This window comes from Bombus vancouverensis, chromosome 17, assembly GCF_051014615.1.
Source record: "Bombus vancouverensis nearcticus chromosome 17, iyBomVanc1_principal, whole genome shotgun sequence".
NCBI lineage: Eukaryota > Metazoa > Arthropoda > Insecta > Hymenoptera > Apidae > Bombus > Bombus vancouverensis.
Window position 1 is genome coordinate 1,017,980 of NC_134927.1, and position 27,980 is coordinate 1,045,959.

The 27,980-nt window shown below is 34.4% G+C and overlaps 1 protein-coding gene across 7 annotated transcripts; it reads right to left on the bottom strand.

The window, feature by feature from the left end:
* LOC117162303 (GDP-D-glucose phosphorylase 1-like) lies at positions 1 to 27,625 on the bottom strand. 7 transcript variants are annotated; one of them, XM_076625943.1, is made up of 5 exons: positions 26,657 to 27,625; positions 25,443 to 25,596; positions 24,562 to 24,659; positions 6,322 to 6,637; positions 1 to 713 (listed from the first exon to the last, which is right to left on the bottom strand). In XM_076625943.1, the coding sequence occupies exons 3-5, from the start codon at positions 24,649 to 24,651 to the stop codon at positions 595 to 597; spliced, it is 525 nt and encodes a 174-aa protein (XP_076482058.1). In that variant the 5' UTR covers positions 24,652 to 24,659; positions 25,443 to 25,596; positions 26,657 to 27,625; the 3' UTR covers positions 1 to 594. The 7 variants fall into 7 exon arrangements, with proteins under 7 accessions (XP_076482058.1, XP_076482055.1, XP_076482056.1 ...); XM_076625940.1 differs by lacking the exon at positions 26,657 to 27,625 and adding an exon at positions 25,984 to 26,650; XM_076625941.1 differs by lacking the exon at positions 25,443 to 25,596.
* Between the last annotated feature and the right edge of the window lie 355 nt (positions 27,626 to 27,980).

Genomic DNA, 27,980 nt, shown 5'->3' on the forward strand with positions numbered 1-27,980 from the left:
TTCAGCTTTTACGTTCTGTATTTCACCACCATGTACAGCCATATAAACACACCAGATACACTCAGATGATTAACACGTGGCGGACGCCAAAACAAAAGAGCGTCGTTAGAAGTCGTACCAACTTTGCATGTAGGAACTAGTAATCACACCAACCTAATATTTTCTTCAACATTATTATAGTAATAGTTGTTTATACTAATGAAAAAATGTACACAGTAAAGTTGTAATATTACATCAATTTTGTTTTAATTTGCCTATACCAGAACACGAGTGGTCTGAATTGACACCGTGCGAATCGCGGTTGCTACGTTCAATAGGAATGTTATGTTACTATGACAGAGATATGTATATGTATATGTATATGTATATGAATGTGCATCTCTCAAACGGCGAAATTGGATTTGGAAACAATTTCTCTTTGCTAATTTAAAGATAACCGAATATAGTTCGCAAATATAAAATGGTTTAAGCATAATGTTACTGGGGACACTACTTTAGCTCCGCGTTGTTTTCTCCATTTCCAAATTTATATGCTTTTGCTTAGTTATAGATTTCGAAAGTATTACACTGTCTGTTTTTGTATTGCAGCTGCATTTATTGGGACTCTACTAACGCTTTAATTTCAGCAGCGACGGAAGAGAAAGTTTCTTCAGTTGCCTCTCGCAAAGCGCGTGTTACATATTCCTCCGTAACGTTCTCGTATGCCTCCTTGGCTGTAACATACATAAAGAGAAATGATAATTATTTATCCTGGTTTAAAGTTACAAAGAGATATTCCAATTAATAACCAATATTCAATTAATAAACATGTCTAATCATCCACTTGCACATTAATAACAAAAGCGTCAAAAATAAACAAATACGGCGCTTCATTTTTTCATGCGATAATTATGTAATTAATGATATAGACAGTTTGCTTTTTCATCATACTGAATATTAAAAAAGTTAAACAATACTTTTACAGATGATTACAAACCTTCGTATTTCTAATGGGGATAAAATGTATCGATATCATCATACGTTATAACCCAATCATTCTCTCAAAAACTAGTATAAAAGTTCCATCGTAATCTACAGAACGTTTACGTTTCAAAGAAAAATGTAAAGTAAGTGATTATTGTCTGACTGTTTATTAACGCACATTAGAACCATAAATGTGGCGAATCAAATTTTTCAGCAATCAAATAACAGCAAATTATTCTTCCACTTGTGAAATATACCGCTGTGCAGTAATAACTAACTATAACTACTACATTCACTTACTATGTAAGTTAAGAACTAATATTACATCATGTTTCTTGACATTGATCTTGACAGTGATCTGTTGATTTCGTGATTTCCTGTTCTTCCACGTGACAACGGCAGCAAATATCACGATGTTGACTTAAATATCGGAGAGATCTCTACAAAAATTAATAAGTCCACTGCATCTATTTACAATTCCCTGGAAATGCCTAAGAAGTACGGTAAAAACCACAATACTGGTGACAATACTAAATTAACAAGAGAAGATCGTTTACGAATATTCAAAGAAATTGTTATTGGGAATAAAAGAGCCAGCGAAGTGACAAGAATTTTGGACTTTCCGGTGATCGCACAACGTGCCTAAAAAATATTGTGGCAAAATAGAAGATTAAAGTAGACCAAAAAATCATTGAAACCACCTTTTGAGCAGGAGCATAAAAGAGTAAGAATGGAATTCGTTCAAAATCACATGTCATAGCGTGAGAAGTGAAAAGATATTACATTTTCTGATGAAAAAAAATTTAATTTAGTCAGTCCAGGCAGATTTAAACATTATTGACACTCTTTGGTTAAATTTCGGTGAAGGAAGTTTGATGGTGTGTGGATTACATTCAGTTATTTCCAAAAAGCACCAATTTGTATGATCTCTATAAGAATAAATTCAGAACAATACATAGAGTTAGTAGATGATTGTTTGATTACGATCCTTTAAGAAAGTCACGAAGAAAATGTTATCTTTCAACATTCGACAAAAGGATTGGAGACTAAAGTGGTATTCACGCTGCCCGGACTTCCAAAAACTTAGTCGGAATGCTATCAAGAGCCGTATATAAGAGAGGCAAACAATATAATAATGTTACTATACTACAATATTTCAAAAATTAATTTGTAATATGGACTATCGAATATTGGAAATGATTAAGCGTACTAGTGGAAGTACATGTCATTAATATCATAATTTTTATGTTCTTTGTAATAATTTGGTACATTGTACTTTACACATTACGTATTGCATATGCGTTATTTTGTTTTTATTCTTTTTGTCCTGGTTTGCGGTATATAATAGGTAAGAAAATGACAGCGTAGGACAATGATTGTAGCGCTTTTCCGATGATTTCATATGTAGTTCCTTAATATTTTCATTAAAAAACGACACTACAAAAAATGTTTCCTACATTTGGCTCATCTCTCGAAATCACTTGAATTTCGTGAAAGTAATTCTCATATCATCGCAGATCGAGAAAATATTTACGTGGCCTGTTTTAGGTGAAGCACCTTGTATATTGGGAATTACATCAGAAATATTGTTTAATAACCGTTTAGGCCTAGCTCGTTTTCAGAAAGTCTGGTGAGTGGCTAAAATAAAACCGCTTTTGAAGAAGAATAAGGATCAATCGGACCCAGTTAGTTATAGGTCCGTATCACTTTTTCCTAATATTAGCAAAATTTTTGAAAAAATCGTAAACAGAAATGTTATCAATTTTTGTCATAATAATGGTCTTATGTCAAACAAATAGTGAGAATTTCGCAACCACAACTCCTAAGAGGTCACCACCACTTCTAAGAAAACTCTACATTTGGTCTAACATAACTGAAAATAACACCCAGCCTCGAGTTTAGCTCCGATCATACACCCATAATAATTACATACAGAAACAAACCAATACTTTACAACAATCCAGAGACACTACGCAACAAAACCACCAAATGGCAAACTTTTAAAGAAATAATCGAGAGCAAAACCAACTGCAACATCCCATTGAAAACACCCGAACACATCGAACAGGCGGTAACAGCACTCACAGAAACTATCCAAGAAGCAGCATGGACGACTACTATATCTGAACCAACCAACAGACAAACGAAAATAATTCCACCAGACATACTTGAACAATTTAGAGAAAAAAGAAAAGCAAAAGCAAAATGGCAAAAACATAGAACACGAGAAAACAAAATACACCTAGACAGACTTGCAAAGGAAATAAAAAAACAAAATAAAAGTGCACAACAATACCGAATTCACAAAATTCATAGAGTCACTCTCTGCACACGAGAACTCCAACTACTCCCTGTGGGAAGTTACGAAAAAAATAAAGAAACCAACAAAACTAGTCCCACTAATCAGAAAAGCAGACAACACATGGGCAAAAAGCAGCGAAGATCAAGCTGAAGAATTTTCCATCCACCTTTACAACACATTTACACCACATAATATCAACAAAAGCAACCATAATAGTCATACGGACGAGGATGCGCAAACCACTAGTACCTCAACTGACAAACACTACACCATACCCAAAACAATAGCACGAAAAATTAGAAACATAATCGAGAAGACAAAAAATAATAAAGCACCAGGAATCGACCTAATCAATGGCAAAATCTTGAAAAACCGTCCGCCAAAAGCGATAAGACAAATTACAATAATAGTTAACGTAGTACTAAGAACACAATGCTTTCCTAAAATTTGCAAACTGGCACAGATCATAGTGTTACCTAAACCAGGCAAAGACCCACATCAAACTACATCATACAGACCAATATCACTACTTCCTGTGTTTTCTAAAATACTAGAGAAAATAATATACGATCGCATAAAACCAATAATAGAGAAGGAAAAATTAATACCGGATCACCAATTCGGATTCAGAAACAAATACTCCACTATAGAGCAAATGCACAGACTGGTCAACGAAATAATACTAGCACTAGAAAACAAGCAATACTGTACAGCCGTCTTTATGGACATAGAGAAAGCATTCGACAAAATAAACCACAATAGCCTTCTACAAACAATCAGGAAACAATTCCCGGAGCAAATATACCAATTAATAAAATCTTACTTAGGTAGCAGAACCTTCGTAATAAAAATCAAGGACTCCGAAGTACTCCGAAGTCAAAGACATCAAGGCAGGGGTTACGCAAGGAAGCGTTTTAGGACCAATACTATACACGCTATACACGGCCAACATATCAACAACTACCAATAGCAAAATACTGACATTTGCGGACGACACAGCCGTACTAGTCAGGCACACTAACCCAGAAACAGCAGTCAAATTACTACAAGAACATATCACAAAAATAGAAAAGTGGCTGCAAGTTAAACAAATTAAAGCAAACCCCGAAAAATGCAACCACGTTACATTCACACTGCGAAAACAGATACCACCAAACATTATACTGAACGGCACGCACATAATACAAACAAGGCAAGTCAAATTGCTAGGACTCCACCTAGAAACACAACTCGCATGAAAACAGCATACTAAATCAATAACAGACAGAATACAGATAACAAGGATACAAATGCATTGGCTAACAAGTCGAAAATCGAAATTAAGCATGGAAAATAAATTAAAAATATACAAAACGATCATAAAACCAATCTGGACGTACGGAATACCACTATGGGGAGACAGCAGCAATGAGCCATATAAACAAAATAGAGACAGTACAAGCTAAAATTCTTAGAACAATAGTAAACACCCCATTGTACCTTAGAAACAAAGATATATAGAAGGACCTGGGAATACCAACGGTCATAGAGGAAATTAGCAGACACGCAGGAAAATATAAAGAAAGAATAGGAACACACCCAAACCGGCTAGCTGTGGAAACAATCAACACCTCAAACATGGATAGAAGACTTAAAAGGAAACACCCAACAGACCTCACAAAGGACACAACCTAACCAACACGAAATGGTATCCCACTGGGGGCAGCCACCCACATGATAATCTAACAGCTAAAAAAACTCTACCAAATATCCAAACTGGACAAATTGTGAATGTAAACAATTAAATAAAAAAAAAAGAAAAGAAAAAAAAATTTGGTCTTTTTAGTTTTCTCAAGCACTGAAGCTGAGATGTAGTTGTTGTCCGTGATACTTTTAGCGCTCGCTGTAGATGTGGCTACTGAGGTACTGCTATTTTTCTTCTAATTTAGATGCGTGGAAGAAAAATAGGACACGGGCGCTGGGATTCGAACCCGGGTCCCGAACTTTCGTAACCTAAGGCGCTAACCACTGCCCTACCGTGGTCCGGTTGTAGTTACTGTCGAGTGACGGTATTTGTTGTCGAGTGCCGCCACAAAGCCATAGACAAAAGACTGCGACGAAGTCAGACCATAAACAGTATACAGGCGACGTTGGCTTCGGGATTTTTAGTTATTGGGTAACACAGCTAGCGTGCGGATCTGGACCAACTCAAATTGTATTCTTACTTATAATTACACTTCTGCATTAAAATATATTTCTACCTTACAATTCATCCACGAGTTTCTCTGTTTATACATCAAATAACCTCAACAATAATAAACATTTTTTACAGCCCATCGATACTAACGCGCAATACGCTGCCATGGACACACAGCTATGGATTGAGTTCATTGTACCGATCATTTTTTGCGAATATCTCGGAAACTAAGCGAGACCGTCGATTACGTATGTAGGAAAAATCGGAGGTGAAGTAGCTTTTTTGCAGTTTGACAATTCAGTCTTTTCTTTGAGGTATATTATAATTTACGACCGACCTATTTCAATATTGCCAAGTGAATGTTTCAAGTGAAATTTCCATAGGAAATGAATTTCTACCACATTTTCGAGATTTTCTACAACTGCGGAACATCAGCGTGTGAGCAGCACGTTTCCTCTGACAGCGGTCTCCTGTAATGGTTGCAGATCCTGCAACTGGATCCGCATACAGGTAGCTGTGGTCACAACGGAATAACTATAGCGCGTTGTTTGAACGTACCTCAACTTTGTGCTTATGAAAACCGCACCTGGTAAGGCTTCGCGCCAGGTACAGATACGTGAAGAAAATAATAACGTATTTGCTATCGTAATCTAAAATCTCCGAAAAGTTTTCTATCTTATTCGGGATACCATTTTGTTAATTTATTTTCATCTCGACACAAGTTATAGATTAACTTAGGTATCATTTTTAAAAAATTATAGATTGTGGCTACTAAGTATAAAATATAATATGAATGAACAATAATTTTTTATGAATATACTAGGAAACTGATAAGAATATGATTAGGAATATATACGTATATATACTAACAATTACTCACATTTCATTGACAAGTGTCCAAAAAGTTCGCAAGCTGCCAGATTAAACGCATGAATATCTTTTGCACCTTGAGTAGATTTTCTGGCCCAAATATAAATTCTTACGTCTCTGTACTCCTCTTTATTTTCTTTAATATTTGATTTACCTCTCGTAATATATATATTGTGTGCTATTTGTTTATTTTGCAAATAGTCTATTATCAAAAATGCCCAATTAACAAAGTCATCCATATTCTGGACATTGGAATACTTTATACAAAATCCTTTTGCTGGGTAGTTTCTTAATATTTGTATAGGCCCTGCATGTTCTTCAAGATCCTGAAAAATAGTACTAGTGTAGATAATAATGTTATACAATAACAAATATCAGTGTTAACGAAATTATATTGAAAAGAAAATTACAAAAGTTGCAATAAATAAGCAAAGAATTTAGCCTTTTATCCATCAGTAACATATGATAATTGTTATTTAAATTTTCCGGCATCTATTTCAAGAAGGTTTAATATCTGATAGACATTACAATTAGTTAGACTAACACGTGACGTTATATATCAATAACGTAACGATATATCAATTGTTAATCATCTTCACCATTAAAATGTAATTAAGAAAAGTGAAAGATAAAATGATTGTTTTATATTGTTCTCGTTAATGATATTAATTAGATTAAGTTGCATTTTTCTGTTAATACTCTCCACATATGTCAAAAAATATACTGGATGAGTAATAAAAATGATTGTAGTAAGAAAGTTTAAAAGAAGATTGTAACGAAACAAATTATGAAATAGTATTGTTAAAATTATTACAATTGAAAATCAGTTTACTCTCTGAGAGACTTTCCTAATTACATGTTAGCATGTTTCTATACATCCAAAATAAATACTTGAGCAGATGTCTATCTTCTTCTACACCATTTACAATAGGAGGTGCAGCTACAAATTTCTTTTACTTGGGATGATAAATTTAGTCCCACAAATAATTTTTATATCATTAATAACCATATATTTATTACATATTTTCTATTTTTCACAGAGAATGCTGCAAATAGCGAGTCAGAAGCTTTTAAACAATTTATATATGTCGGGTTATCATTAGAATTTAAGGCGCGTAACGATTCTTCGTTTGAATTAGCCATTGTTTTACGAAACAGAAATTATATTTACGCGAATATACAAGATTTTACAAAATATTATGAATAATGAGTTTAATGAATGATAAGATTAACAAACGATAAGTTTAACTAATGATTAGATTAAAGAATAATAAGTTAAACGAATAATAAGAGGAACGAATAATATGTCTTACGAATAATGAATTTAACGAATAATGAGATTGATATGTTTTACGAATAATGAATTTAATTTACGCTATTAACAATGTTCCGGAGTTCAAACGAATCCACGGTCAACGGGATAACTCTTTACTATGCGTAGAATAATTTTAAACACAAAAATACGATTGCTGAGACACTCGGTAAATTGCTCGATGTATCACTTTCCAAGGCGATCACACGAATGAATATCTGATGAAAATCTTTTTCGCTATACAACTGCATTTGTTTGTTATATGCTCGCTGGAGGCATCGAGAAGGTTCCAATCGACGTTGCTAGGCAGTTTCTGTCAAAAGTTTGTTGTATACTCTTTGGAAGCATCGAGAAAGATCCAAGCGCCGTTGCTAGGCAGTTTCTGTCTGGAGTTTGATTCGTAACACAACGTGTGTCCCATTATATCGACATCTCCAAAGTACAATTCTATGTGATTTCTAGGGAGAACAATACAACCGATCCACACCTTGATCAGGCAAAACGTTTATCCCGTGACCGTGGCTACGTTCGGCGACCAGTTGTCACCTCGAACCCACTTTCGCTATCACAAATATCAAACAATTACAAATGACAATTGCTTAATTACAGCTATGATAAAATCTAGGCTAAAGCATTAGAAGACTTTCTCAAAATTGCAAAGGGAAGGCTCCGGTTTTCCTTTCATCTCCGACATATATATTCAGGGGCTCAGCTCCCTTATCGCGATAGTTAAACAAACGTAATAAAGCTGTTGTCAAACTTTAACTAAAGTCTTATTTAAACCAAAGTCTTCCATTGCTGAAGAATCATGATATTACTTCAACATCTCTTGTATTTTCTCTCCTGGTATAACCAGCAACCACGAAGAAGTCAGCCGATTTCCGTTTTCAAAATATTGGAACCAAACTTCCAGAATTTCAAGTCTACCAATAATATTTCAGCGACGCGGAAGACTGGCGAAAGCAACAATTTGACTTTAAATTACGCAAAAGCTATTATATTTGCAACAAAATCTTTCATACCACAAACTTACATAGCTACATGACATTATCGAGTGACAGCAATTTCGCTTTATGAGAAGTAATATCCAAGCTATTAACCCCTTAACCTACGATTTACGTTCGAGAATTTTGGACCGAAAACGTAAACAAGCTATTATATATTACATTATATATTATATTTGGCCCGATCATCATACATCATACCACTGCCCGTTTACATTTGACCCGATTATCGTACTACGGGCTATGCCCGCAGTTGTAGGTTAAGGGGTTAATAAAAAGATGGAAATCGAAGAGAATGTTACAATCGTCCTATACCCCGCGGCGTACTTTTTATTTGCTTTGCTGAAATTATACGAATTATTGTATACAAGGCAATAATACTCCTTATTTTCTTCATTATTACGTTATTCATTTGTATTCTTCCTCTTGATGTTTTTGATGCGAAGTCTCAAATAACTGGCGATCAGTCAGGTTGCAACTGATCGCTTGATATCACAAACCGTGAACGATATTAACGCTCAAGGTGGAGGTAAATTAAAGATACCGAGTAGTAGTACGTTTAGTTGATTTATTTGCACTCTGTACATGAAGAGAAGCTAGCAAGTTAAGATGCAGAGTAATGTTGTGTTTAGTTGATTTATTTCCAGTGTTTAGTATACACGGAAAGAGTCACTAGCAAGTTACGATGTTGACCGATTGAAGATTGGAAAACTATCATCCTTCGGTGATGATGGTGCTGTCGCTGAGGAAAATTAGTGATAGTTGTATCTAATTTGTATTAGTGATAGTTGTTTGACAATTTGTTTTTAACCTCATCGATTTTCCTTTAACTTTTCCCCACATATCAATAAGTCATCTACGAATAGAACTAAGTATACATCATTGATCTCATACTTTACATAGAGATAAGAATCACTCTCGCTTCTTTGAAATTCTAATTTTTTCATATAATCGTCGAAACACTCATACCAAGCTCTTGAACTTTCACGCAATCCATATAATGCCTTTGATAACTTAGATACTTCCCCGCTTTTGTCGTCGTAACCCATAGATTGTTTTACAAGTATTTCCGACTTTACAGCTCCGTTTAGGAATGCTGTCTCTACATCCATTTGCATAATTATTGAACCATATTGACAGCAATAAAATAATAGTAATTTCAACGCCTGCATTTTTTTTACTGGAGAGTATAAATCTTCCTGTACTTATTTTTGTTGGAAGCCTCGAACAACTAGTCTCGCTCTCTGACGATTATCAGATTTATTCGTATATGTCCATTTCAAATATAATATTTTCTTGTGTTTTAGTTTCTCTACTAATTGTCAAGTTTTATCTTTAATTAAACAATTCATTTCTCGATCCATTGCTTCTTTCTGTGAATCTCTGCCATCTCACTTAAAGTCTCTTCATGGATTTTAGGACTATCTGCGCTAACTACATTCACGTAAATGAGATATGAGCTCGTTTGGCCGTATCTTTGAGGTTTCTTTCTTTCCCGTTCTGACTGTCTCAAACCATTTCCTTTATCATCAAGTTTCCCTTCTGATTTGTTACTTAAGTTCCTGTCCTTTTTTGCTTTAACTTTTTCCGCAGAGGTCTCCGTCCGCGTGTTACCCTCGCTCCGAACCGAACCGAAAACCCAACTTTATTTATATAATCAAGAAACAATTATAAACCTCACTCTTTGATTTCAATGTATAGATCTATGCGCCTTTACTGTAGTGGCCTATAAATGTCAAAAAATATTTTGATCCATCATATCCGGTATTAGTGTGAGACCCATTTAATCCTTTCGCCACTGGAGGTTTCTCCGGCGAGGCGCTCCCGCTGAACGAGCCGCCGTGCCAAAACTGTTGAAATGTTATTGTTATTTCCTTGTATATAATGACTTAAAAGTTGGTGAATTAATTCCAGGTGAAATTTTGCCATTGATATTTGTTTGTCAGTTTTTAATTCATATAAACAATGAGAGTTCCAAACACACATATCTATTAAATAATAAAAATATTTTTATACAACTTCATACTTTTTCGTTCTGAATGCATGGTGTTTATAACCATGTTTGCTTTGTCCACAGTTCCCATCAACCGACTATAATCGACAATACGCTCTGCTTTTTTAATCATTTCTTGCGTGCGATAATGACGTTTCGTGTGAACAAATTTTTCATTGTGGAAAGAACGCAACATATACACTTCCCTCTTGTCACACCATTTCATTGCTAATAAAAGACTTGAGGAGCGGAAACTCGCTTCACCCATTTTTAATTTTTTCTGGGTAATTGGGGTGCCCTTTCGCTTTTCCTTTACAGTTCTATAGGTATTAGTTCCATTTTTATATAAAAAGATAAAAAGTGCTGGGCTTCTGCACCAATTATCCAGATAATTTGCCTAAATAAGGTTTCAATAGTTACACGACTATAGTCTTTGATTCGCAGATAATTTCATTTTCACTGCTTACAGTACTCAATGATCCACTATAAATAATAAGACCCTGTACATACCCAGATTGGGTATCACATAAAATAAAAAATTTTATCCTAAATCTGTTTTTTTTTTAGAGGGAATGTATTGTTTAAACGATAACCTTCCTGTACAAAGGAGTAAATCCTCATCAAGGTACAAGTTTTCGAAAGGGTAAAATGCCTTCTGAAAACTTTGTCTGGGCGTATCGCAAATTTGCCGTATTTTATTGCTGTATTCATAACTCCTCCAAAAATTTTGCTCTTGAACAATTCATCGTTAGACCAATATTCACAATATGACACTTTTTTATTTCGTGGCATTAATAATTTGATGGCGAAAAAGCAACAAATTTCTGGAAGAGAAGTGTTTCGGGAATTTATCGCATTAGCATCCTGATCAATTCTGCTCCGATAATCGTTTGTCGTGCCAACAATGAAATTTATAAAATTTTCAGAAGAGAACAATTGAAAAAAATCTAAAACTGGTGCCGAATAACTAATTGATATTTTTATTCCCGAATGCTCACAATTAAATTTATGAATATTTGGCCGGAATAATTCGTTAGTCCATGTAATTTCTCTGGTATCTTTTCCAGATTCAGTTGAAGTGTTTGAGGTATTTCGTCCGCGAGAAAGAAATGAGGCAAAACAAAATACTAACGCTACGTGTCCAGAGTAAGATACTTGATGTGTAATAACTTCAATCACTCGTCGTATGTACAGTACACGGCATTTTACAAAGAGCAATTATTTCGCCCATAGTACGTCAGTGACATTTTATGCAGAGCGACTGTAGTCGCCCGTAGCAGCGAAAGGGTTAAATCGGTATGTACCAATTCTAAAATTTCGTGTGCTTTACTGCGGTTATTTTGGAAAGGCAAAATGTGCATTTTATTCTGGATGCAGGTTCCACATTTCAATTCTATTCTGTTCACAATTTTCTGGCATTCCCTCAACTAAGTTTTTCTTACATGTCGTATCTAAATAATTAAAACTATTACATGTCCCAAGATTCTGTGAAATTTATCTTTTAGTGTCATCTTTTACATTTTTTGCATGAGACTCTTGCCTTTCAATATAACTATTTATTTTGTATAAACCATGTTCTTTGAATGCAATTCCTATCAAGTTATTGTATTTGTTATAAATTTTTGACGTATTTCTTACTGAAGTAATCTTATTTTCACCCATTACTCTCGCATAGCTAATTAAGTATTTGTCTATTTCTTCTAAGTAAAATACATTGGCTATTGTGATTTTAATTTTCATTTTGTTTACTACAAAGTCAAAAGTTTTCTAACTTTTGCTCCTTTTAAAATTCGTCCGTCTCCAATTTCCACATTTTTTATTCTGCTACGGCTGATATGCACGTCCTTGTCACTGCGCTCCACTACTGGTTCCATCTTTCCACGTGTTTGCGCAAATTCTTACTATGTAACCGTATTTTCCACAGCCACGGCACTTTATGTCCTATTTTTCAACGTTAAATACACTCGACCTTTTCTTGTCACTTTCAATCTGCCCTCGCGTTTCCCACATAGTAATTTTATTTTTTAGAAATTTACAAATGCGATCACTTTTTTCAATAAGTCGATTAAATCACCGATATAACTCAATGGGTCTCGTAGCGTTTTCCGCATGTAGTCTAGCTTTTCACGCTCACTTACATTTGCACCAGCACTTTTTAACTCGTTAATCGTTTTTTCAAACTCCGTGAAAAATGAATTTGAATCTTCAAAGCCTCTCAATTTCTTTCTGTCGAGTCTATTTCTTATGTAAATCTGCAATGCTGTTGTTTCCTTCAAATACATTTCATCAAATTTTCTCATTATTCTTAAAGCAGGGTCACCAACAAATTCCAATTGTTCATTTGTTATACTACAATAGATGGAGTTCATCGCTTTTAGGTTCAATAGGCTCGCGTATCTGTGTCCACTTTCTCTCGTATAGTCAGTTTATCACACTTTTTCCATTTTAAACACAATAACATCTTTTCTTCCATATCTTGTAATCACGTCCGTCGAATATTTGAAGTTTGATTTCATCGTCCTTTCACATCTTGATTCGTTTTGTATTTTCACCCCTTTTTCTCTTTTTTCACAAATAATTTTCTATAATACCCAGATTTCTTTTATTTGTTCTGCCAATAGCCTTTTTATCTTTTCAGGACTTATTTTCAAGCTTTTTAAATCAAGTTCTATGTATTCATTCCCGATTACACGTAGTTCCATAACCTTAATTTCCGGCAACCAGGAACTTTTGTTACCATGTTGAGAATGGTGAATCTTAGTCGACGAAATAAATGTATAGGAACACACAAATTACACGTAGAAGTGATATTAAAATAGTTTGATATTTATTTAATATGTGATTTACAAGATATTCGTAGATACACATTGCACGCATCTCAGCATTCTTATTTGTCGTACCATCCTTTTTACCGCCATGCGTACGAAACAGTTGCATTCTTCTGTTTTACAAGACGCTGCGCACGCACATACCCCACACTACTCATACTCATATGTGTGTAACTGCGTCCAGAGTGTTATAACAGAGAGCCGATGAGGAATCTGGCTCTTTCGCTGTTTCTTCGTTACAATACGATTGACGATAATCTTCCGGTAGTGATGCAGTTGACTCTAGATCGTTTTTTCTGTTTTCTTCGTTGTTTGGTTTACTTGAGGTGGGACCTTTCCTTGGTTGGTGAATAGAAAATTTTGGGAGCAGCAAATCTCGGCTGCGTGTCCGATTCGTTAATACTTGAAACATTTATTTTCATGCGGTCACCTGATGGTTGGTTAGATGACTGAGTAAAAGTTCGTGGTCTTGGATCGGTAGTATTTCGTTTCGATACTGGCGTAGTGTTGTCAGATTAGCTCTTTGGGCGGTTGGTAACACGGTTTACTTCTCGTAACCATTGTCCTCTGTCGACTAGTAGTCGTTGGGCGAGATTCAGGTTCCTCAGATCGCTGGCTATTACCATCTGTGCTATTTCGTATCGTAAATTAGCAAATATGTCTTAAGTGTTTCGCATTCTTCAATATCCATAGCTACGCGTCGTTCAGTTGACGTGAGGTTTTCGTTTTGAACTGCTTAATTTAATTCATTGAGCTGTTGTCGGAACCTGGAGTTGAAAGATTATACGCTTTCTGCTGCTCCTTGTTTTAAATTTTTCAATTTGTTCCAGCAATTACTAATAGCGGTTAGCAATATATTTCTATATTGACCTACCTTGGTTAGACTTTTTGAGGCGTTCTTAACAATTGATGAACTGAATAATCCGGGATGATAACTTCTTGATTGATATTCCAGCGGAAAAACATAATTCACTTCATCTTTTTTTTGGTTTTCTTATAGATTCTACACATTCTATTCTTCCACCTTTTGTGTTTTCGTTTATGGTGATACGGAGAATAATCTTCAACGGCATGACGTAGAGAAAATCGATTTGTAATAACGTAAATCCTTAGAGTAAATCAGACGATCGATTCTGGAAAATCAATAATCGATTTCCCAAGTCCTGAATTACCATTCTTCTCTCCTGATCTAATCTATTCATCAGAATGACTGCCAATAAAACAAAGCAAAAGTAAAAATGTCAGTAGGCGTGTTACGTCGCGTAACACTCTACCTAGCCCAGGCCACACACCGCGGGCAAGATGGCAACCAGATGTCTTCGGATACTCACTGCGTACCCTCAATAATCTCAAGTACCTTCCATAAATCTCAGGAATTTCCTAGTCGAGGTCCTTCAAACCAAACAAACGTCTGTTTCCGAAGCATTTCTAAAGACCATTGTCTACCACGGCTTGACAAGGGAAAGTTAGTTTTTCTCACGCATGATGCAACTTTCCTCCCACGAACCACTTTCTCTCGAGGGCGGTTAAGACCCTTCGTTTAACCAATTAACAACGAAGCCTATTTCCCTCACTCTCTTAACTAAAATCATCACCAACAAATCCGATGGTCCCGTGCGCTAGACACACCCATCCTTAGCTTTCCTCCGACACAGCATCGTCTCCCAAGGGAGTACTGATTTTACATCCTTCGAACGGTCAACATCCTTCGACCGGGTATACACACCCGTAGATCAGTCACTCACTCATCTCGTACATACGCACCAGCGTAACTGCCATCGTTACAAGTTGTTGGAATAAACGGTGAAATATAACTTACTATACTGTGTCATACTCATTCAACCACCTCTGTTATCTTAACCGAAACAGGGAAACGACTACTTCGCGGCGTCGATTAACCGAATCGTAGCGAGAATTTACGCCTCTCGCTGACGCGTTTCCCTCGCGACCGCGTCTCTCCGCGAACAATCGTAACAAGGCGAGTAACTTGAATTCTATAGAATTTACATATACATTTTAATATATATGTCGGGTTTACATTAGAATTAGGGTTAAGGGCGTGAAACGAATCTTCGTTTGGGTTACACGTTGTCGTTATGCAATAGAGAAGACATTGACTAGTGCAAATACGATTATTATAGAACCGGACAAGTAACCGCGGTAGTTAGGTACTCGAGAAACTAATGACAATGATCCTAGGCTCAATAACGAATCCGCGGTCGACGGGATGATAGATGAACGTACTCACAAAATCTAAGTCGGACGCGTAATACTCACTGGTCGCAAAGAGCTACTCCTTTCATCAATGAGATCGCGAGCGAGAATGTCTTTCCCGTCCCGATGATGCCACAGAGGAAAACTATAATGGGGTGTGTCTAAGGACACGAGATCATCGGATTCGTCGAGAAAAGCCTTCGTTCAGAAAGTAAGGGAAATTGGCGTTGCTGCTAATTGGTCAATCTCCATATCGGTGGTTAGAAAAAGATGCTAGCCGCCCTCGAGGGAAAGTTGCTAGTGGGAGACGCCGCTCGTTGAAAAATATGTCTCCCCTATCTTCCCGTAGTTGGGACAAAGACTGTTTGTCTGTTTGAAGGACTTTAGTTAACTAAACCTTAAGATTTATAACGGGCCCTCGGGCTAGCCGAACATGTACTGCGGAGACGCATCGACATCTGGCAATCATCTTACTCGAAGAATAGGGTCTGCGTGTGGCGAGCCACGGGACAGAAACCGTTGGAATGTTTACTGTCGCGTGTCGCCACGAATATTTCTTTTAAGGAGAGCAATAGAATTACTCCATACCTTTGTTAGGCAAAGCGTTCATCCCGTGACCGCGGCTACGTTCGGCGACTGACTGTCGCCTCGAGCCCAAGCTCATTATCACAACTCTCGAACAATTACAATCGGGTTGAATAACTACAATTGTTCAGTTACAGCTATAGTAGACTTTAGGTTACAATGTTGCGGGATTATCCAAAATTCCAAAGGCTCCGGTGTTCTTTCATCTCCGACATATACATATGTTATCTATCGTGCATCGACCTATTCTGAATCTTGGTTGTGTTTCTGAGAGTATTTTCTTCCTCTCTACTTTTTTCATTGGTTGTTCTTTTAACATCATTGCGTAAACCTTATATGCAGTATTCAATGGTAATAGCCCTCTGTAGTTGTCTACTTCATGTTTACTACCATTTTTATTTATGGTTGTTATTTCTCCCTTTCTCCAATCTGTCGAGAGGTCTTCTTCATTCCAGATTCTTCTTACTATTTCCTTTAGTTTCCTTCTGGCTTCTCCTGCACCATATATTCATGCTTTATTTTGTATCTTGTCTCTGCTTACTGCTTTTCTCTTGTTTATTCTTCCTATTTAATCCTCTATTTCCCTTTCTTCTACTTCTCCTACATATCCCTTGTTTATCTTGTAATAGGTCACTGAAATGTTATTTCCACTCTTCCATCTTTATATGAGCAATTGTCTTGCTTTTCTTCTTTCTCTTCCCATTAACATATGCCCATATTTCTGCCTTCGTTTTACAACCCCTTACCTCTTTCATCTTTTCGTATATTTTTTGTTCTTCTTTTTCTTTACATAATATTTTATACTCTTCTTTTTCTGCTCTTTATACTTTTATATTCTTCTTATGTCATACTTGTTTTACTTTTTTGGTCTTTCCAAGGTCAGTGCCTTTTTCGTTTCCCAGTATTCTGCATCCTACAACTTTAGTCTTCTTGTTCTTCCTCAGATCAGAATTTCACAACTGGATTCCATTGAACAATAAAATCACAAACTTAACCGTTTGAGTGCCAAGCAGCGCGATCGCGCTGTTTAGATTTTGTGTCGAAAGGTCCCAGTACATTTGAACTGTATTCTGTATTTCATTATTACCTTCTCAATAATTTTTATTGAACAAAACTTGAAATATTTATAAACTATGTCATAAAAATAACAAATATGACGAGTGCTATTGCGCCGCTTGTTTCTCTTCGCAATCGATTAAGACAAGCGTTAGCACGCTGTTCGCGATTTTTCGACACCTGAGACTCAAACGGTTAAGACATTTATTATTGCATGTTGCACAAATCCAAGATAGTTAATCCATTGCCTTATGATTTAAGTTCCAACATCGCGTGCTGTAACCAACGGCAGGGTCGAGCCATTTCACAGTCTGGCTGAGCGTTCAAAGTTGTGTAAATCGCACCATTCTTCTGATCAGTAAGGTACAACTGTAGAGGACAGGTATATATGGATGTTTGACCGTGAGATTTATTGGAGGTTATCGTTTGTTGTCGTAACCGTCGAATTTATTTAAAATAATAAATTAATGTACAGCCTATATTCGCTGAGGCTTTAGCACAAAGTATAAATCGCAAAATAAAATCGCGGATAAACACTCGATAAATGCTCGTCGCGTAACTTGGTAGATAACTCGTAATAACACTTGAATCGCTCGTTACATACAGAAAGATGCTCGTAATACTCGTAGATACTAAACTCTTTTTGGTTGCGTCGGTTTATTTATACTGGTCGATGGGGGGGAGGAGAGTCGGAAGATTAAATCGTCTTTGTTCGACGGTTATGCGTAGCGGTAACATTGTTTTTCCCGGAGTCTATTTGTTCTTACATTACTTGTGTCCTAACGATCTTGATAATCCGAAACAACAACATGATATGAATTGTCCTCTGACTCATGTGCCGCTACACAACTAACTTTATGTTGCAAGATGTTTGATAAATAGCTACTACCAATTGATCATTGAACAAGAAAGATTTATGGGACTTTCGGTTCGATTCGGAGCGAGGGTAACACGTGGACGGAGACCTCTGCGGAAAAAGTGAAGTGTGAAGGGAAAAAGGAAAAGGACGCACAAACTGGCATGAAGAAGGGAAAATAAAGAGTGAGCATACGAGGAGCAAGCAAAAGAAAAGCGAAAAAAAAGACTAGAACAAGAGAGAGCTATAAATAAAAAAAACTAGAAAAGAAGAGGTTAGGAGGTCAGAAGCGCGGCAAAACAAAGTAAGGTAGGGAAACGGCAGATGGCGACAAACAAGGGAAGACCAAGGAAAATGGGAAATATGGCAGTCTTCAAAAATACACTGGACAAATACAGCTCGACAGAAAAAGAGACACCAGCCAGGGAGAAAGGAATGGAAGTAATGATGGAAAAAGCAGAGAAAATGGAAAGAGGATTTAAGGCAATGATAAAAGAAATAAAAGGGATATTCGAAAAAAAGTGGAGGAGATGAAGAGGGAAATGAAAGAGGAAGAGGAAAGAAGTGAGAGAGAAGAGTGGGAAAGGGAAAAGAAGGAACCATTGGGCAGAATTAGAAGAATCGCGGAGGAGAAAGACAGAGCAGAGAGAGAGAGAGAGAGAGAGAAAAGAAGAAGGAACATAGTAATTAAAGGACTGGAACGAAGGAAGCAATGAAGAGACAGTAAAGGAGTTCATAAACGAAAAAATGAAGATAGGGGCAGAAGTAGAAAGAGCACATATGATAAAGGGGGGGGGCAAGAACACAATAATAGTGGCGACGATGAAATCGATGGAGGAAAAGATACGGATAACGAAGGAGAAAAGCAAATTGGAAAAGGGTGTATACATAGACGAAGATCTGACGAGAAAAGAAAGGGAAGTACAGTTACACATAAGAAGGGTAGCCAGAGAAAGAAGGGAAAAGAGCGAATATGTAAAGATAGGATACAAGAAACTAAAAATAGAAAACAAATGGTACAGATGGAACGAAAATGAAGAGAGGCTGGAAGAAGAAAGATAGAGAGGGGGAGAAAAATGAAAAAAGGGGGAAAGGGGGGTTACAAAGGGGACGAAAACGTACTTCTGGAATGTATCAGGGCTAATAAGCAACAACAGGGAGGTGTGGGAATATCTGAAGACATTCGACGTGATCGGACTCACGGAAACATGGATAAAGGAAGGCAAATGGGGAAAAATTAAAATATAGACTGCCCAAAGAATTCGACTGGAAATGCAGGACAGCAATGAGAGTAAGGAAAAAAGGAAGTGCAAAGGGGGGGGGATAATAACGGGTATAAATAAAGAACTAAGAGAAATAGAATATAAAGAAATAAGTGATAATATAGTTGAAAGAAAAATAATATACAATGACAAGACATATAGAATAATGATGGTTTATAATCAAGATACAAAAGGGACATGGAAAAAATAGAGGAAAGAGTAGACGGAAGAGAAGAGGAAGTGATGATCATCAGCGTAGACTGGAACGCAAGAACGGGAAAAGAGGGAGACAAAAGACAAGACAGTAAACATGGAAGGAAGAACACTGCTAAAGTATCTGGAAGAGAGAGGCTGGACGATAATCAATGGCAGAGATAAAGAAGGAGAGGAGTGGACCTATATTGGGGAGAGAGGAAACTCAGTAATAGACTATGCGATTGGCAATCAGGAGGCGACAGAAGAAATAATTGACATGAAGTAGGAAAAAGAACAGAGTCGGACCACATGCCGTTAGAAATAGAAATAGGGGGCTGGAATTACAAAAAAATGAGGAAAAGAAAGAAGAAGAGAAGGAGAAAAGAGAATGAACAAACGGAAGTGTGGAAAAATACTTGGAGGAATGTAAAGACTGGACCTACAATGGAAGAACAGTAGACGAAATGTGGACAGAAATCAAAAAGAAGATAAACGAAGCAATGCCAAAGAAGAAAGTGAAGATGAGGAAATGGGGCATGGGAGAGAAAGTGTGGTACGACAAGAAGTGGAAAGAGAGGAAAAGAGAGATAAGAAGGAAAGTGAGAAAGTTTATGAAAGGAAAATGCAGTAGAGAAGCGCTCATAGAGGGGAAAAAGGCATTCAAACAGTGGTGCAATCAAAGAAAGAAAAGACACGAAGAAGAAGAAATGGAGAAAATCAAGCAGATCAAAACAGAACAAACAGCGTGGAAATACATAAATAAATGATACAATACTTCTTAATGATACAATAAGGTTAATTGAAAATACTTATAAACTATAAACAACAATGTGATATTAGTAGTGTAAATAGTTATAATGTAAATATTTTTAAATGTCAGAAAATGTTAATAAATCATGCCAAAATTTCAAAATTTTTATTTTTCCTATTAAATTGGAATTGCATCACTGATTAAGTTTTATGTTATAACAATTAGAGTTTCAAAAATAAAATAGAATCATAAAATAATTACTTCTTTATTCATAAAGCATTACTACAATAATCTTATTTTATTAACTGAATAATGCTTAATAAATATTATTAAGAAAAATGAAATTTATGAGAGTACTGTGTATGTTTTATTAACTTTCCTTTGACATTGCATTTTTTAACAATCAACATATGTATTTATAAATTAATTAAAGATTTAATTTCTGTACTTTTGCTTCAAAGGTGGAATATACTTACGAAGACAAACTCAAGGAAAACAACTCAATAGCTTTCAATAAGCTATGCTTTGTTACAAGTTGAGGTAATTGTTTACATCTTTGTGGCAACAGCAGAGAATGACAGTATTCAATCGGACTAGCATTAATTGCAATTATATCATCTTTGTCTGTATTATTTAAATTCATTATTTGTTCTTCTGACACAAGTTTTGTAAAGTTAAAGTCTTTCTCATTGAAAGGTTGGTTCATCGAAATAATATTTTCTGGAGATCTTCTTTTATAATCGCGATCAATATTTAGCTAAAATTAATAAAAATTGTCAGTATTAAATATTAAGAAAAATAAATATTATTTATTATAAGATTATTAATAATAAAGAAAATTTTTATATGATTAAAACAAGTTTGTATATGTTTTGTCAGAGGACAATATATAATTGGATTGTTCATATAAAACCTTTATAAAAATTTGAATCATTAAATATTTTAAACATTTAATGCCTGTGTCTAATGAATAGAAAATATCAGTACATATAAGAATTAATCTTATATAAAGTACTATTTATCTTCATCTTCTCCTTATAATGTATTTTTTCTTTTGTGAATCTGTTTTTTGATTTTTGGATTTAATGTCTAGATTTACATAAAATATTGTCCAATTTTTTTAACACCTTGTATATAACACCTTAAACAATTTACTGGCTTAGCAGTTTCTGGAAGTATGTATATCTCTCTAAATAACAGATGAATTTCAGTGTATTTATAATTCAAAGGGGTTTATTTACATGGTTAAGGAGATTCCCAAACCGCATTTCTCTGGTGATGAACTATTCAATAGGTTAACAAAGAGAAACATCATACAAAAAATTTCTGTAGAAAATTGTGGCATATTACAAACATTACGAACTTTTTGACAATTTTCTTTTCGTAAAAGATGACAAATTTATAGAATTACAGATTATATATATATGTAATAATGTAAATGCTTAGAATAAATCGGACGATCGATTCTGGAAAATCGAGTTTATTTTGAGAATAATTAAATTCAATACAAGAACAGTTAATAACAAATCCACTACAAATTTTACCTGGAAAATCGATTTTCTAAGTCCTAAATTACATTTCTTCTCTCGTGATCTATTCTATTCATACAGTTACATATATATATTAGGTTGTCCGAAAAGTTTCATTCGTTTTATAAGGCAATAATAGATGCACAATGTTTTTTGTTTTATATTATTTTATTGAATTATGCACGAACATAATAATAGAAATATAATGGAATGTGTCATACCTAATTCAATAAAATAATATAAAACAGAAATTGTTGTTCATGTATTATCACCTTATGAAACGAAAGAAACTTTTCGAATAACCTAATATATATAGAACTATAGAATTTATAAATTTATAGATTTTTAGGCTTTTTAATAAGATATTCCAGTGGTGAATGTGTCAAAAATCGATTTCCTCAAAAATTTCACGCAAAAAAGTAGCTTTTATGTTTTGGATATTTTAATACCTTCTATATATAATAAATATAGTATGAAATTTTAGAATTTGTGTTAATTTGAAGTATCGTTCAATAATGTGACTTACAAAGTAGTTGAGTGAATTCGAGCTCAATATAAGATCAATTATTTTTTAGATGAGAAAAAAGTTGAAATTTGATATAAGATGTTTTTTTGGTACTATCATATGGCACATCATTACATAAATTTGGTTGGAGGACTCTTTTGACCCCGTTCACTCGCTATACCTATTAGATAAAAGTAGCTTTAGATAAAAGCTACCATTTTACTAATTTTCAATTTCTTATGATGTTTAGATATTTTGCAAATTTTTAACCACAATTTTTATGGATTAAATTACTGGAAGTCATATTCACAAGGCACAAGTATTCCAAGATCTGGTTAATGACTAAATGTACAAAAGAAGGTGCAACATCCCATTGGGAGATAAAGTATATTATTGGCAAACAAATACAGGTACAGGTACAAGCTTATGAGTACAGAAGTCTTCCAACAAAGTCTCAGCCACCATAAATGTCCGATGCTGAGAAGATAGACAAAACTGTGTAGGTTCGGCATGCCATAGGTAACCACATCATTGTTCAAATCAATACCAACTCATTTTGCCAACTAACACTCTGGCAACGCACACATGTTAATCTTTTTTGCAAAAAGATGTTAACGAGATGCTAGTCACAACAATTCAGTAATAGGTGACATTTATAGCAGCGATGCATGTTTAACCATTTATGACGGATATACTCATCACGTCAAAAAAAGGCAATATTTCATGTTATAACAATTCATGTCAGCAATAAAATTAAAAAATAAAACAGTCATTTCATTATAACTTAATTCTATATTATAACAGCCACACATACTCTGTATTTGGCCATTATACTTCATCGCTTACTTTCTGTGACACATTTTAGGTATACAATTTTCAAAGTTTTCAAAGAAGGCGCAACAGCTAACTGGTTAATCAGCAATTGTATACTCCAATGAATGTACCATGGCGCGCAATATGATTTTTTTCAAATATTAAATTTTCTAACAATGCACCCTATGGGCATTAAAGTACTGAATACTACAGTATTGCAAATTTATTTACTATGCAAAAAAAGACAATGTTATATTTATGATTGTATATATCTTTGATTATATATATTGTATATATCTTGTATATTTGACCTTTGCTCTTATAATGGAATACTTTTGCAGAGTGAGGATCTTCCCATATGCAGAATTTTAACTAAATCAGTAATACAAATGTCTTGCAGTTCCCATGTTATTTGTTGATGAATTTACATATATATGAATCAATAGAATTGTTTTTTTCCTTTCATTGTGTTACAGTTATATTAACTAAGTCATACTAGAGTAACTTAACACATTAGCACCGTGACTCACATATATGTCATTTGAATTCCTTTGCTAGAATCTAAATGATATATATATATATATATTAGTTTCTAAATGCTCTGATGCCAATGTGTTAAAAGATTATAAGTTCTTTGAAATACAATAGGGGCGAGAGACATTATGATTCTCATAATTATAAATCATAAAACATTAAATAATTTTAGTTCATCAATAGATATATATTCCTAAAAGTATAATACATTGATTAATAAATAAACAATCCTGATATTGTATTGACAATAACAAATATATATTCATTGCTACTTCTTTAACTGTTATTTTATATATGATTTTGCACTATAAAATTAATTTATATAATTTTACTCTTATAAATATTCCTAGAATAAACAATATTATCTATATTATATTATTAGATATAATTACAGTTACATAATATTTATTTCATTTTTATTTTTGTAAATTATCACTGATTTTGTAAATATTTTTGTTTTATCTGCTTATTTTTATTTTATAAGTTATCAACAAAATGTACTTGAGAGTATTAAAACAAAGAGATAAGCATATGTAACCAGATTTACATGTACTTTTGTATTAATGACATTAATACACAAAACATATTTGTAATTATTAAAATTTGAACTAGAAAATTATCTCATGAATATTTATGCAAGAGATGGTAAAATTAAAGCATACATTTACACATATGACAAGTGAACAATAAAAACATGTAAAATATTTTATCCTGTAAATTACTATATTACTTAAACAAAATTGTAACAATTAAAAAATATTTGAAAATAAATTAAACAAATATTTATTATAATTAATTATTTAATAACATTACCTGGACTAAAAAGTGATATTTGCCTTCCAATATTTTTGAATCTTGAATGTTTAATATATAACGAAACACTCCATTTTTCTGGGCTTCCATCCACTTTTCTTTTAAAACCAAATCAAAATTAGATTCCTCATCTTTTTTAATATCTTTACTACAAGCACAATTCGTTTCAGTAGAAGAATTGCAGGACATGATTGTGTCGGATTTTGTTATGTAGATTTAAATAATATGAAATCATTTAGCACAACTAACCACAGCCTATTTTAGGTATAAACCATGTGGTGATCTAAACATAACCTAGTTAATATTCTATGTAATATATATATATATATATATATATACATATGTATGTATGTACTTCACCATAGATTTCCTGCGAAATTAAAAGATACTGACACGATAAAAAAATTATAATGCAGTGAGTTAGAATATGCAATAGTGAATACAATACATGTAAAATGAATTTATACCATATTTAGATTAACTAGTTATATTTATTGTTTTCTTGTGTATCATAATTACTTAGATGAAGTGAGAAGTGTTGTATAATATTAAATATTTATTTTGTATCTTTTATCTTAGGTATTTTACTCTACAATATGATAGTATTACATAATTTTTTTTACATTAAGATCTTATTAATAATATCATTGTATTACTGTAACACTAGTTACAAGAAAGTTATGATACAACTTTTTTTAAGAATTAAGGCATGATATCTTTATTATATTAGAAAATATGTTTAACCCTTTGCACTCCAAATTTTATTTCAATTTTGTTATCAGCAGCTCCTAACGCTTCTAAGTGTTTTATTTGAAATTTACTTTAACCAAAAAATAAGGCAATTTAAATAAATAAAGGAAGAAACAAATTCACTTAAATACCAGTTTTATTCACACTATTGTTGTATTTTGTAATTTTTAGGCGTATGATATATCTTGAAACAATTTCCAGGATGCAATCCTTGTTTTCTTTCGCACATTTCACAAAAAAAGGTGGAACTGAAAGAATGTCGAGTGGGACTCAACAAAGTAGCTCCTGAAATAAAAACTGATGTTGAGTCACACTCGACATAGGAGTGCAAAGGGTTAATACATTAATAAAAAATTAATAATACAAAATTTAACAAAGAAGAAATTAAAAGAAGACATTAAATTATATTTAAAATTTGTATTTCATATTGAATTTTTTGATCTCTGTTAAAAGTTTCTCATGGTAGTATTAAAGCTAGTAAGTATAAGTAAATAAAGATAATTAGTTTAAAAATTGTTATTTTAATGTTTGATCTCTGAATTAATTTTTTCATTTTGATGCTAATTTGAAATTTTATTAATTTTAAATGAAATCTTGTATTAGATTTAACTTTTGTTGAAAAATATAAGAGAACATTTTTTTCTATTGTAACTTTGGGAATATTTTGATTACAATTTTTTTCTATTTTCTTTTCAATATTATTTTTACTATCTGATATTAGTTATGAAAATCATTGTTAAAGCTTGGAAACGCGCACGTCGATTATATTAACTATTCGTTACAAACACGCACAAGGGCCGACTTCCGAAAATATGCATGCCTAACCGAATAGAATAGTGGAAAACCATAAATAAGGGAAGAGAATAAGAAGCGTATCAACGCTATGTTACAAACAGCACGCCAGCGACATCCATATACCCATTCATCAAACACGCACAAATGTCGAAGGACACTTGAATTCCTTTCTTTCTTTTTTTTTTATTTATTAAAATTTACAATCAATTCTCGCATTGAGAATTTTCAGTAATTTTTTCTGGCGTGGCGCAGTGACATGGCTAATTATTTATAATAAGTTAATACTTATTATAGATAAGTATAATTTATAAGTAAGTATTATAAATAAGTAAATATTACTTAATTTAAATAACTAATTGAATCTAGCGTTTAGGTCTAGCGGGTAGTGTCTCTTCAGCCTGCGGATCTGATCCGACGTATCAAATAGTCTAGTGATTAGGGGTTTCGGTGTTTGTTGACTCTTTTGCTATATCTGTCGCTATATTTTTCTATTTCCTCTTTGACTGTTGGTATCTTGAGATCGTCATGTATTAGTTCGTTGGTGACATACCTGTTAATTGATGTAGGTTTGGGGTTGATAATTAATCGATTCACACAGATTCGATTTTCTCTATATATTTCTCCGCCTCGTACAACACGTCTTAACTCACAGGATACACTTGGTCAATTAACACGTGGTCGACTTCTAAGACAAAAGAGCGTCGCTAGAAGTCGTACCAACTTAGCTTGTAGTAACTAGCGATCATACCAACCTAACTTTTCTCAACAATACCAGGGTGCATTTATAATGGATCTTAGCGTTTTCCATTGGAAGCGTTGAAGTATTTCAATGTTGGAATTATTTCTTGTTCCCTATAGTTGGATTCCGTAGGTCCAGACAGGTTTTATTATGGCCTTATAGAGGGTAATTTTATTCTGTGTGCTTAGTTTGGAGGATCGGCTAGTAAGCCAATAGAATTTTTTGAGTTTGTCCTTTAATTGCTTCGTTTTGTCTGTGATGTGATTTTTCCAGGTCAACCTCCTGTCCAGGATCATGCCCAGGTATCTGACTGTGTCCTTGCTAGGAATTGTTGTATTGTTGATGGTGACCTGGGGGCAGGTTTGCTTTGGGAGCGTGAACGTTACATGTATGGGTTTTTTTTCATTAATTTTGAAGCCCTATTTATGAAACCACTTTTCCATAGAGTCGAGATATCGTTGGAGAGTGGATAAAGCAATTATCGGGTTTGCGTCTATTGTCTAGAGCGTCAAGGAAGTTATCAAACTTTTCTTTGGCGATGGAGTGTCTGGGAGGGCAGTATACCGCTGAAGTGGTGATTGTACCATGGCAGTCTTCTATTGCTACGTTTGTTGCTTGAAGGTAGTCTTTCTGGAATGTTGGAAGTTCGTAGTGCTTAATGCTGGCTTTGATAATGACTCCGGTGCCGCCGAGGGCCTTTCCACAAAGACTGTTTGTCTGTTTGAAGGACTTTAGGTAATTAGATCGTAATGTTTATAACGGCCCTTAGGCTAGCTGAACATGTACTGTGGAGATGCATCGACATCTGGTAATTATCTCGCCTGAAGAATAGGGTCTGTGTGTGGCGAGCCACGGGACAGAAACCGTTGGAATATTTACTGTCGCGTACCGCTGCAAATATTTCTTTTAAGGAGAGCTATAGAATAATCCATGCCTTTGTTAGACAAAGCGTTCATCCCGTGACCGCGGCTACGTTCGGTGACTGGTTGCCGCCTCGAGCCCAAGCTCATTATCACAAATCTCGAACAAATACGTCTCCCACTAACAACTTTTCCTCGAGAGCGGCTAGCATCCTTTTCTAACCACCGATATGGAGATTGACCAATTAGCAGCAACGCCAAATTCCCTCACCTTC